The sequence below is a fragment of the Quercus suber genome, unplaced genomic scaffold (assembly GCF_002906115.3).
Source record: "Quercus suber isolate HL8 unplaced genomic scaffold, Cork oak 2.0 scaffold_21, whole genome shotgun sequence".
Classification (NCBI taxonomy): Eukaryota; Viridiplantae; Streptophyta; class Magnoliopsida; order Fagales; family Fagaceae; genus Quercus; species Quercus suber.
In genome coordinates this window covers 726,567-737,070 of record NW_027069486.1, presented here as the reverse complement: position 1 = coordinate 737,070, position 10,504 = coordinate 726,567, and the positions used below count along the sequence as shown (strand labels likewise).

At 32.9% G+C, this 10,504-nt stretch overlaps 1 protein-coding gene and 1 long non-coding RNA gene across 7 annotated transcripts; one reads left to right on the top strand and one right to left on the bottom strand.

The window, feature by feature from the left end:
• Nucleotides 1-2,439: 2,439 nt before the first annotated feature.
• On the bottom strand, nucleotides 2,440-4,341 carry LOC112015102 (uncharacterized). The gene is made up of 2 exons (XR_002883153.2): nucleotides 3,929-4,341; nucleotides 2,440-3,153 (listed from the first exon to the last, which is right to left on the bottom strand). It is a non-coding gene; the product is annotated as an uncharacterized LOC112015102 (long non-coding RNA).
• Nucleotides 4,342-4,729: 388 nt separating this feature from the next.
• On the top strand, nucleotides 4,730-9,834 carry LOC112023524 (patatin-like protein 2). Of its 6 annotated transcripts, none has more exons than XM_065763853.1 (9): nucleotides 4,730-5,091; nucleotides 5,526-5,608; nucleotides 5,792-5,849; nucleotides 7,652-7,744; nucleotides 7,839-8,020; nucleotides 8,278-8,485; nucleotides 8,586-8,747; nucleotides 9,045-9,356; nucleotides 9,444-9,834. In XM_065763853.1, the coding sequence occupies exons 4-9, from the start codon at nucleotides 7,658-7,660 to the stop codon at nucleotides 9,669-9,671; spliced, it is 1,179 nt and encodes a 392-aa protein (XP_065619925.1). In that variant the 5' UTR covers nucleotides 4,730-5,091; nucleotides 5,526-5,608; nucleotides 5,792-5,849; nucleotides 7,652-7,657; the 3' UTR covers nucleotides 9,672-9,834. The 6 variants fall into 6 exon arrangements, with proteins under 6 accessions (XP_065619925.1, XP_065619919.1, XP_023911900.1 ...); XM_065763847.1 differs by having other exon boundaries at nucleotides 7,504-7,744; XM_024056132.2 differs by having other exon boundaries at nucleotides 7,501-7,744.
• The last annotated feature ends 670 nt before the right edge of the window (nucleotides 9,835-10,504 follow it).

The window sequence follows — 10,504 nt, the reverse complement described above, 5'->3', positions numbered from 1 at the left end:
CTCTATAATGATTATGATTGTACATGAAACAAAATATTCTACAATTAAACTATTTATTATAATTGTGTTTGTGTAGGGACCCAGTTTGGATTGACCCTGAGTGATGGGTTTTCAGCCCAATAAGCCCAAACAATACATTTTTAGAGTATGGGTCCAAGAACTAGTACTGTTTTTCAGGAAGGGTTCTACTCATCAATCAATAAGGGATACTTTCGGTTCGCTCTCTGAGGAAAATTATCCTCGACTCTCTTTCAATTGGTCTCTCTCTTCCTTTTTCTTTTTCTCCTTTTCTTTTTGCTTTTTTGTCTCTCCCCCTTCTGTTTTCTTCATTCCTATGTAATATACTCCGTTCTCCCCCTGTTTCCATCGTACACGTGTAGTTCTTATCCTGGGAGCTCCTTTCTGTCCCATCCAGTACCTACCGGAACCTTCAGCTTAGTGTCCATAAAGCTGTTTAGTTACTGTTCAGGTATCACCTCCATATTAATGCGGCCAGACTGTTAGCTGGATAGCATTTAATGTGGAGGTGATGGCCTCAAAAGATATTTGCTACCTTCCCCGACGCCTCCTAAGCTATATCCAATTTCCAGTTCAGATACAACTTGGTAGGGTCTTTCCGCTAACATGAAGGTTACCTTGACCTCGGACTTTGTTGTCCTCGGACGTGGGTTATGCCACTGTATATAATATCTACTCGTTTCTTTCATACCACCCATTTGATAAGAATAAAACTTTTTAGGCTGTCCTCGGATTACTACGTGTTCTCGGATTGGGCCTTTGGGCCCCGAGCCCATTTCTGAGGATTACTATACCTTTTTAACTAACAGGCCCCACAATAGCCCCTCAAAATCTCGCTTTTTGCCACCTCGGGAAAAAGGAGATTTTGATATCCAACCCCCATTTACTTCGTAGGTTTCCCCCGATTTCAGAATGTCTTTTTGTTTGCCCAAGGCACGCTCCTGACGCTTCGGCGTCATGGAGCCATTTCTGAGGATTACTATACCTTTTTAACTAACAGGCCCCACAGTTTGTATATAAAATAATGTTTTCTACCATTAAAAGAAAATATGATGTAGTTCTAATGGACTGTTTAAATTAGAATGAAATTTAAATTCAATTAAGAAATATATAATATAATAATGATGTGTAAAATTTTGAGGGCTCAATAACTTATGTGCCGAAATAAATATTTTGAGGTCATTCAAAATTCAAACAATCTCGATTATATTTATTTATTTATGTATGTCTTTCTTGGGTAAAATGTAACTAGGAAACATAGTTTTATAAAATATTTTTCTTAGGTTTTTTTTTTTTTTTTGAGAAGATTTTCTTAGATTGAATCTTGGATAAAAGTCATATAATTTATTTGAGAAATGTATACATAAAAAATCTTATAGTTTTATGGACAAAATTTAGCTAAAAAATTTATTGTAGCTTTAGGTTACAACCTTACTCAATATTTTTTATTGGTGGTAAATTTTGACAAATCTATCATTGGATTACATTTTCTTCTTATATCCTCCACACTTGCAAAATTTCTAAAAACTTAAAAATCAATAGTTATGTATAGTAAATAATGCATAAAATATGCATAAAATATAAACTTATAGATCATATAGTAAATAATATTCGATTAACACAAAATTTGCATATGTATTAAGAATATAAAAAACCTGCAATTCAATGGTTAGATTTTCAAAAAATTATAGTAATATTTATTTTATTGAGTAAGATTGTAACTTAAAGCTACAATTAATCTTGTAACTAAACTTTGTCCTAATTATATTTTTGGACACATTAACACCCCCCCCCCCCTCTCCTATATATATATATATATATGAAAGTGTAGAATTTAAAATGCTTGACTTAAAAGTGTGGAATTTAATGTGTCCCATGTATATTATTGTGGGATTTTTTTTTTTTTTTTTACACAGTTTCCCCAATTTATTTTATTCGAGCATTTAATGCATTTAGATTATTTATCAACAAAATTATTTTTGAGGTTTTCTTAATTTTCTTAATAACAAATTAAGCGACAACTCCACAATAAGCTTTTTATGTAAGGGAAGAAGCAATTATTGAGAATTGACTATAAAGTCTTCCCCCTCAAAAAAAAAAAAAAAAAAAAAGGAAAAGACGACAGGGGGAAGACTATAAAGTCTTCATATTGAAACTCACACCCGAGGTTCCGTCTCTTTATCTACAAAAGAGGAAAAATCTAAAAATATTACCTTGGATCGAGGTTTTCACAGTTATAAATCATGAATCTAACTATCAAAGTTCAAACATTCAAACCACATGTCTTGTTGCTGGTGGCAGCCAAATTTTAAGTCGCTGGAAGTAAAGTCTGTCCAGTCTTAAACAATCTAAGTAAAACCTTCAAGAAAGAAAGAAAAATATACTTCAAAATAATAAAGAAGATCAACTTGCCATACCATATATTATCAAGTCAAGACGCATCGTTATCCAATTAAATTATTACTGGAGTGCTTACAAGGATATAGAATTGAGGATTTGAAGCAAATAAAATAGACGGTCTTTATGGGCATATGCTCGATTATGATACCATAATCTAAGGACTAAGGTATTTATCCTATAGGAAGTATTTAGCCTATTCTCCAAGGAATGGCACCAATTAAAGCAGCGTTGCATAGTGACAACTTACAAAAGTATGAATCCTTCTTATATTTTCGAGTCTCACATGGCATGGGAGACTGGAATGTCTTCGCTAACAATTTGATTATGAGCCATGAAGTAGCAACTTGCATAGAAATGTCCCCATGCAGAGACAAAAATATAGTTCCATATATAAGACAAAGGTATACTGTAATTAAAAAAAGTCGCATTCACAGTTCACACACAAGCGTGGGCCATGGATTAATGCTGCCAAGTCTTCCTTAAATTCTATTTCTATTTCTATTTCTATTAACTATATAACTATATAAAAAGCGGATATGCTGCTACAGTACTTTGGTACTGTACACTCAGTGTAAAAACACTGTTCATCCACAGTGCAATTTTCCTGAGTCCCTCTATTTTGTCTGTTTGTGGAGTGCCAAACGACGCGTTTTGGCTGCACTTTGGTATGGAAGAACTCTCTGTATCTCTTCTCTATCATTTCAGGATGAGAGAACCAGATCGGCTCAGGAATTTCTGGTTTCGTCAATCACCACCCAAAATCAAACACAATGTAGTTAACAATTCAAACCCCATCATAATCATTCAAAAAGCCAAATATTCCATAAAAAGAAAAAAGAAACAAAAGAAAACACACAAACACAAACAAATTCACGATCTTTCTCTCAAAAATATCTTATTTCAAATCACAAAAAACCCACTTTAAAAAAAAAAAAAAAACTAAACTGAATCCATATCTATTAACTATATAAAAATCTAGTTTCGTTAATCACTGGCGAAAATCAATCACAATGTAGTTAACAACTCAAACCCCATCATAATCATTCAAAAAGCCAAATATACCATAAAAAGAAAAAAGAAACAAAAGAATACACAAACACAAACAAATTCACGATCTTTCTCTCAAAAATATCTTATTTCGAATCACAAAAAAACCATTTAAAAATAAATAAATAAATAAACTGAATCCACAAAAAACCCATTTAAAAAAAATAATAAACTGAATCCATATCTATTAACTATATAAAAATCTGGTTTCGGCAATCATTGCCCAAAATCAAACACAACGTAGTTAACAACTCAAACCCCATCATAATCATTCAAAAAGCCAAATATACCATAAAAAGAAAAAAGAACAAAAGAAAACACACAAACACAAACAAATTCACGATCTTTCACTCAAAAATATCTTATTTCAAATCACAAAAAACCCATTTAAAAAAAAAAAAAAACTAAACTGAATCCATAAAAGATCATTCAAAACCACTGAAAATAAAATACATAAACAAACCTCAAAGAAAGCATTGTAAGGAGGAGCATCAAAATTCGAAATCTTCTATAAAACTTTCTGAGAATAGCGAAAACGGCATAGGAAAGAGTGACACTCCAAGAATTATGATATTAAGGGGCAGAATACGGTGGTAGCTAGTAGCAAGTAGCAAGCAGTGGAGGTGGAGGCAGAGAAGTGAGGAGAGAGAAAGAGAGAGGAGGTAGACATTTATGGAAGAGGAAGAATTTGGGGCTTGGGCGGCTGATGAGAGAGTGAGGAGATAGGTATCTAAGTAATTCTAGGGTTTAAAATTGTGTTGCCATCGTTTTGTTTGTTTTTGTTTTTTTTTTTTTTTTTTAAGCTAATACCAAAACGACGTAGTTTTGGAACTAATATTAAACTTAATGTTAGATCCAAAACACGTCGTTTTGGTATCAGAGTGTATATATATATATATATATATATAGTATCAGAGTATATAAATATATATATATATATAAAATAAAATAAAATAATATATATATATAGTATCAGAGTATATAAATATATATATATATATAAAATAAAATAAAATCTATAAAAAACCCTAAAATAAAATCTATATATGTCTTTCTTCCTTGCCTCTCTCAAAGACTCAAACCCACTCTCTTGCCGGTCGGACCCTGAACAGTCTTACACTCTATTACTTTGTCTTTATCTTGTCATTATTTTATTTGGGCTTATCATTGTGTTAATTGGGCTTATATGGGCTTAATTAAAAAAAAAGCACATAACCCACTGCCACATGGCCCATATCTCTTCTATATCTCTTATAGTTGATCAAACGATTTTGCCTGGGAAAGAAAAGCAAGTCTGGCGGGCAAAAGTGGAAAAAAATATGTTCTTCTTCTGCAAACTCTGACATAGAGATAAGCTTAGCTGAGTACGTGTGTGGTTCTATTGCAATCCGTACAAATTTGGGGAGACAAGCCTCAAAGACAGAGGAGGGCTGTAGGTTTGTAGGGGTAGAGAATTGTGTGATTTAAAGGATGGCCGTGGGTTATGTGCTTTTTCTGAAAGTTGAAATTGTTGGCGGAGATTGTCAATGTGTATGGGTTTCTTGGAAGTTGAGAGAGAGGAGTGGAAGATCAGATAAAATTTTTTACTGTTCTATGGTTCAGCGTTCTCAACTAATCACAATACAGGTATCTCTCTCTAAAGTTCTCTTCTTAAAATTTTAACAACTAAATTTTCGGATGAAGAAGATGTAGTGGTTGTTGTTTTTTGTTTTTAGTGTATTGTGTTGGGGGCATGATTTCTGAATAAAGGTCTCTCTCCCTATGGTTGTATATATATAGAAAGAGGAATAGAGACGATATTGAAAGAGGAATAGAGAAACAGATAATAAAGATAGGGGGATATCTCCTCTTCTTCTTCTTCTTCTTTTATTTCTCCATTTCATCAAAATTTATGTATTTTTCTTAAGATCTGTGTTTGTATTTGTGTCCTTGTGGGTTTCAATATTTGATTGTTCGCAAATTTGGGTCTTTTAGGTTTATGTATTGATCTTAGGTTGGTATTTTTGGTGTCTTTGGCTCTTTTTTCTTCTTAACTTTTACTTGGGTTTCTAATTTTTTAGGTTAGAAGAGATTGGAAGGGGAATAGAGAAATAGATAATAAAGAAAGGGGGATTTGGTTCCATTTTTGGCTAACACAAGACAGGTAACATCCGTCTCTCTCTCTAAAATTTCCAGTTTAATTTGGTTCATTTTTTGTTCGTTTTTGCCTAATTTCATGCCATTCTCTCTATTTTTACGAATATATAATATCTTTCTCTTTCTCTCTCTTCTTTTTTTTGGTTTAAATAAAATTTTTGGGTGCTAATTAGTTATATTCGATTTGTAGCCACCAAGCTGAGCTTTGCGATTAAAAAGTAAGGACTGATCTTTTGGATATCAGTAAGGTATGCTTTTGAATTTTGGCAAAAGTTGATTTTCTTTTGTGTGTGTGTGTGTGTAAATATATAATACATTGATTCAAGGTATAACATGGGTGATTTGTAATTAAATTAAATAGTGGGTGAAGAAAGATTTTTTTTTTTTAAGTAATGGATCAAGATGAGGTTAACGTAGTGGGTCAGTTTGGTCCGGGATAAGTTAGAATCTTATAAGTTTGGGTTATAGAGTGGTGTTTTACCTTTCAATTTTTTTATTTTTATTTTTTTGATGAAATCAGAAGAATGGGATATTATGTGTGGCTGAGATGAAAATACACATGATATATTATAATACATTACGACTAAAAATTTAAAAGAGCAATGAAATCCAAGAAAAAACTTACAATGCATGAGGACTAATATTCAGGTTCATAATCTTAGTTTCAATTTTTCTTCATTAAAATTTGGAGTTCAAGTAAGGTTCATATACAGCCACCTCAAGCATGATTAGACTTAACATCACAATACTTGCATTCCCTTCATTGTTATCTTCATTAGAATAAATATTCAAACTTGGAATTATATACAACAATTTGTAAGCAAGAAGTTGATATTATAACAGAGCATTGGAGACATAAACTCAAGCTTGGATCTTTGAGTTTCTTGGCCTTTTGTTCATTGAAGATTAAGTTCCTGTCTCTACTAGAGTTTATTTATGCTCTTAAGATTTTTGCAATTTTCCTTTTCCCATAAAAACACACGTACACACTTATAAATTTGCAAAATTTAGTAACTTTTAGTATCCATGTTGTAAAATATTTTTGTATACATGTTCTAATTATATGTTTCAGAAAATTGATCAATTAGATTAATTTATTTTTGAATCATGTTATTGCATCATAAATTCTTAACTATTGATGAGAATATATATTTTTATATGTGCAAAATGTTTTGTATGGTACAATAAATTCATATAAAACTCAATTTGGTTGCTGAAGAAGCCATTAGGTCTTTCTAATATAGTTGTGTGATTTAACATTTTGACTTGTAGATAGGACAAGAGGGTATTGGATAGCTATTTGATATATAATAGCATTTTGGTGCTATGATTTGGGAGTGAGCACAGCAGTAATATAGAAGCATAAACAATGATAAAATAGATGATAAAGAAGAAAATAGCAAAACAGATATATTCAAAAATAAGTTAAAACAGAGTATGGAATATGAAAACTGAAACTGATAAAATCTTACTTGGAAATACTTCTGTCTTTGATTAAACTTGAAAACAAGCAGTCTTTGATACAAGCTTGAAAATAAAACACTGTCTGAAGAGTTACAAGATTACAAAGTAAACTGTCTGAGAAGAAAGGTTACAAGATTACAAAAAGAAAGGAGTACAAAAGTCTTTCTGAGAGGGAAGGCTATTACAAAGGCTTTCTAAAACTTGGACCTGAAATTTGAACTTGGAATTTGGACCTGGAAATTGGACCTATCTTCTGTCTTCGGAGTCTGTCCTTTTATAGATGAAGTAAACCATGGTAAGTCTCCAAAAGTAACCTGAGTTAAGTAAAGTAAATTCAAGTTAATCTGTCGGTAGAATCTTGAACAGTAACTTAAAATATCTGCCTTGTCTTTTCTAAACTACTTTTGCGCATAATAAAATTTGTCTATCTGTCAGGAGGCATGCTAGTCTTATAATAAATATCCAAAGTTGAAGTACGTTGGGGATATGCATGCTTGATATACACAATATATAGCAGTAATTTGCTAGTGACCACTTTAATATCAAGAAGCTCTATTGATTCAAAATGGCTCCTGATCTTGCAAAGGCAAAGATGTTGACTGTGTTGACCATTGACGGAGGAGGCATTAGAGGGATAATTCCCAGTGTCCTCCTCGGCTTTCTTGAATCTAAGCTTCAGGTACGTATCTCACCAATCACCACCATAGTCACCTTTTATTCCTTTTTATTCTGTTTCATAACTAAAGTCTGTGTGTCAATGATGTTCTGTTTAGGAATTGGATGGGCCCAAAGCAAGAATTGCAAATTATTTCGACATAATTGGAGGAACAAGTACAGGTGGGCTAGTCACCACCATGCTTACAGCCCCCAATCAGGACAACCGACCCCTCTTTGCTGCAAAGGACATCACCAAATTCTATTTAGATGAATCTCCCAAGATTTTTCCCCAAAGCAGGTATATTTTAATGAAAAAACCAAACCCAATAGCATTTCCCCCAAGTGTAGAAAAATGATCAATCTCCATTTGAAATAAATAAAATAATTCGGAATAAATATTATAAATTGGAAGGTGTATTATTTAGTACTACATTATTACTAAGGGAACATAAAATCTTAAGTTTTAAGTTTTACCCATTTTTAGAAAAACTTAAAAGAAAAAACTAAATAAGTGCCGTTATTTAGTTTCTTCTAAAGATGATTCTATGTAAGCAGGCAACCCAATTTTGTGAGTGTAATAATGGCACACATGCTCAGTTACCTCGGTATGAAGACGGGGCGCCCCAAGTACGACGGGAAGTACTTGCGGTCGAGGACAAACGAGCTACTTGGTGGCCTAACACTGAAACAGACTCTAACACGTGTCATCATACCAACCTTCGATGTCAAGCTCCTTCAACCAGTGATCTTTTCTACCAACGATGTATGTGTATGATAATAATAAGTAGGGTGGAAATTTCAGGAATTCGTTGGAAAATTTGTGGCCATTGCATGGTCTCAACTGGCCTTAATTTCGTGTGCAGGCAATACTGAACGATTTGAAGAACGCTAGGCTAGCAGATATTTGCATCGGCACCACTGCAGCCCCTACTTATCTTCCAGCACACTACTTTGAGACAGGAAATGCAGAAGGAAACACTAAAATTTACCATCTCATTGATGGCGGGATTGCTGCTATCAATCCTGTGAGTACTTAATTTGATAATTTGATAATTTAGGGCACGTGTAGCGTTGAAGCTTTGGAAAATTGGTTATTGATTTATTTATTACCATGTTTGGAAGTTTTGTTATTTAATTTATTTATAAGTAAATTCAAGTTAGCTCAACTAGTAAAGTATTTTGTCGTCATATAAGAGATAGAGATTCAATTCCCGCCTAGACCATAAATTAATTAGTATTTTAATATAATGACAAAATGATGCAGTGGATTAAAAACTCTCAAATAATTAAAAAAAAATATCTATTTTAAACTAAATCCGCAGACGTTGCTGGCCATAAGTGAGATTAAGAAAGAATTATTGATGCAAAACTCCGAGTTTGGTCATCATTCTATTGAAAACAAGAGAATGCTGGTTGTGTCATTGGGCACGGGTGGGGCAAAGTATGCAGTGAAGTATACAGCACCAGCAGTCTCAAAGTGGAGTAGGTTAGATTGGGTACTCTCAAGGCCAATCACCAAAGGTGGAAGTCCATTGTACGACATATATAGCGACGCAGGTGCTGATATGATCGACATTCATGTGTCCAACCTCTTCCAAGCCCGTCGTTGCGAGGACAAATACCTTCGTATTCAGGTATGTACAAAATTTTTTTATCTATTCGTGACATAATTTTTGACCATATGCTATTAACATTTTTCTTGGTAACATATTAACATATAGGATGACACATTAACTGGAGATGCCTCATTAGTTGATAAAGCTACCGAGAAGAATCTGCTTGGACTTGAGAATATTGGGAAGGAGCTATTAAAGAAGCCAGTGTCAAGAGTGAATTTGGAAACTGGCAGGTTTGAGAAAATTGAGGGCGAGGGTACTAATGAAGAAGCACTTGCCAACTTTGCCAAACTGCTTGTGGAGGAAAGGAAGTTCCGGCAAAACCAGGGATAATCGTTATGAAGGAATATTATTTTAGCATGAAAACCTTATGCGGAGTCCCACATTCGTAGATGTGTACTTTAGCATGACTTTATGTACTAGTTATGTGTCTCCTCTTAACCTTAAATTTTTAGACTTGATACTTCGATAAATTATTAGAATCTTGTTTGTTTCATTGTTTGTTTATTAATCCACTTGCCAAGTCCATTTGCATAGTCGAGGGTCAGTCATGAGAGAAGCATTTGAAAGGAAATGGATTAATTTTTATGGTTCAAATTAAATATTTGATAAATCTAAAAGTGTATCTAGAACCATGTTATTTATAATTTTTAATAACATGGAATCATGAACACTATTAGATACCAAAAAAAGAATCTTAAATTGAGAGGATCTTATTCCCATTCATTGCGCCATGGACTTCGATAAGGTATTTTAGTTGAATTTCTGCCCCTTATAGTTTATCGAGTATTATTTTTTAACAAAATTATCATCTCTAATGGATTTGAGACTTTGATAAAAAAAAAAAAGAAAAAAAAGAAAAAAAAAAAGGAGAAATGGAAGTGGTTTGCTCCATTTTGTACTTCTTGTACCTATATGCAGGCTTTTCTCCATTTTGTATAAAGCACATGCTTGTTTGAAAGTTATGGTTGTTAATAGTTACAAACAAAGAAATTGCATGCAAATTCTATTTTATAATAGTTAAAGAAAAAATAAAATCAATTTCTTCTTCTTCTTCTTTTCTAGTTTTGGGCATATTTTAAAAACTAGAACAGTCAAAAAACTGGTTTTGCACTTGATTTCTAGTTTGACATGATTTTTGACTGATTTGGTTCGGTTTTTAAAAC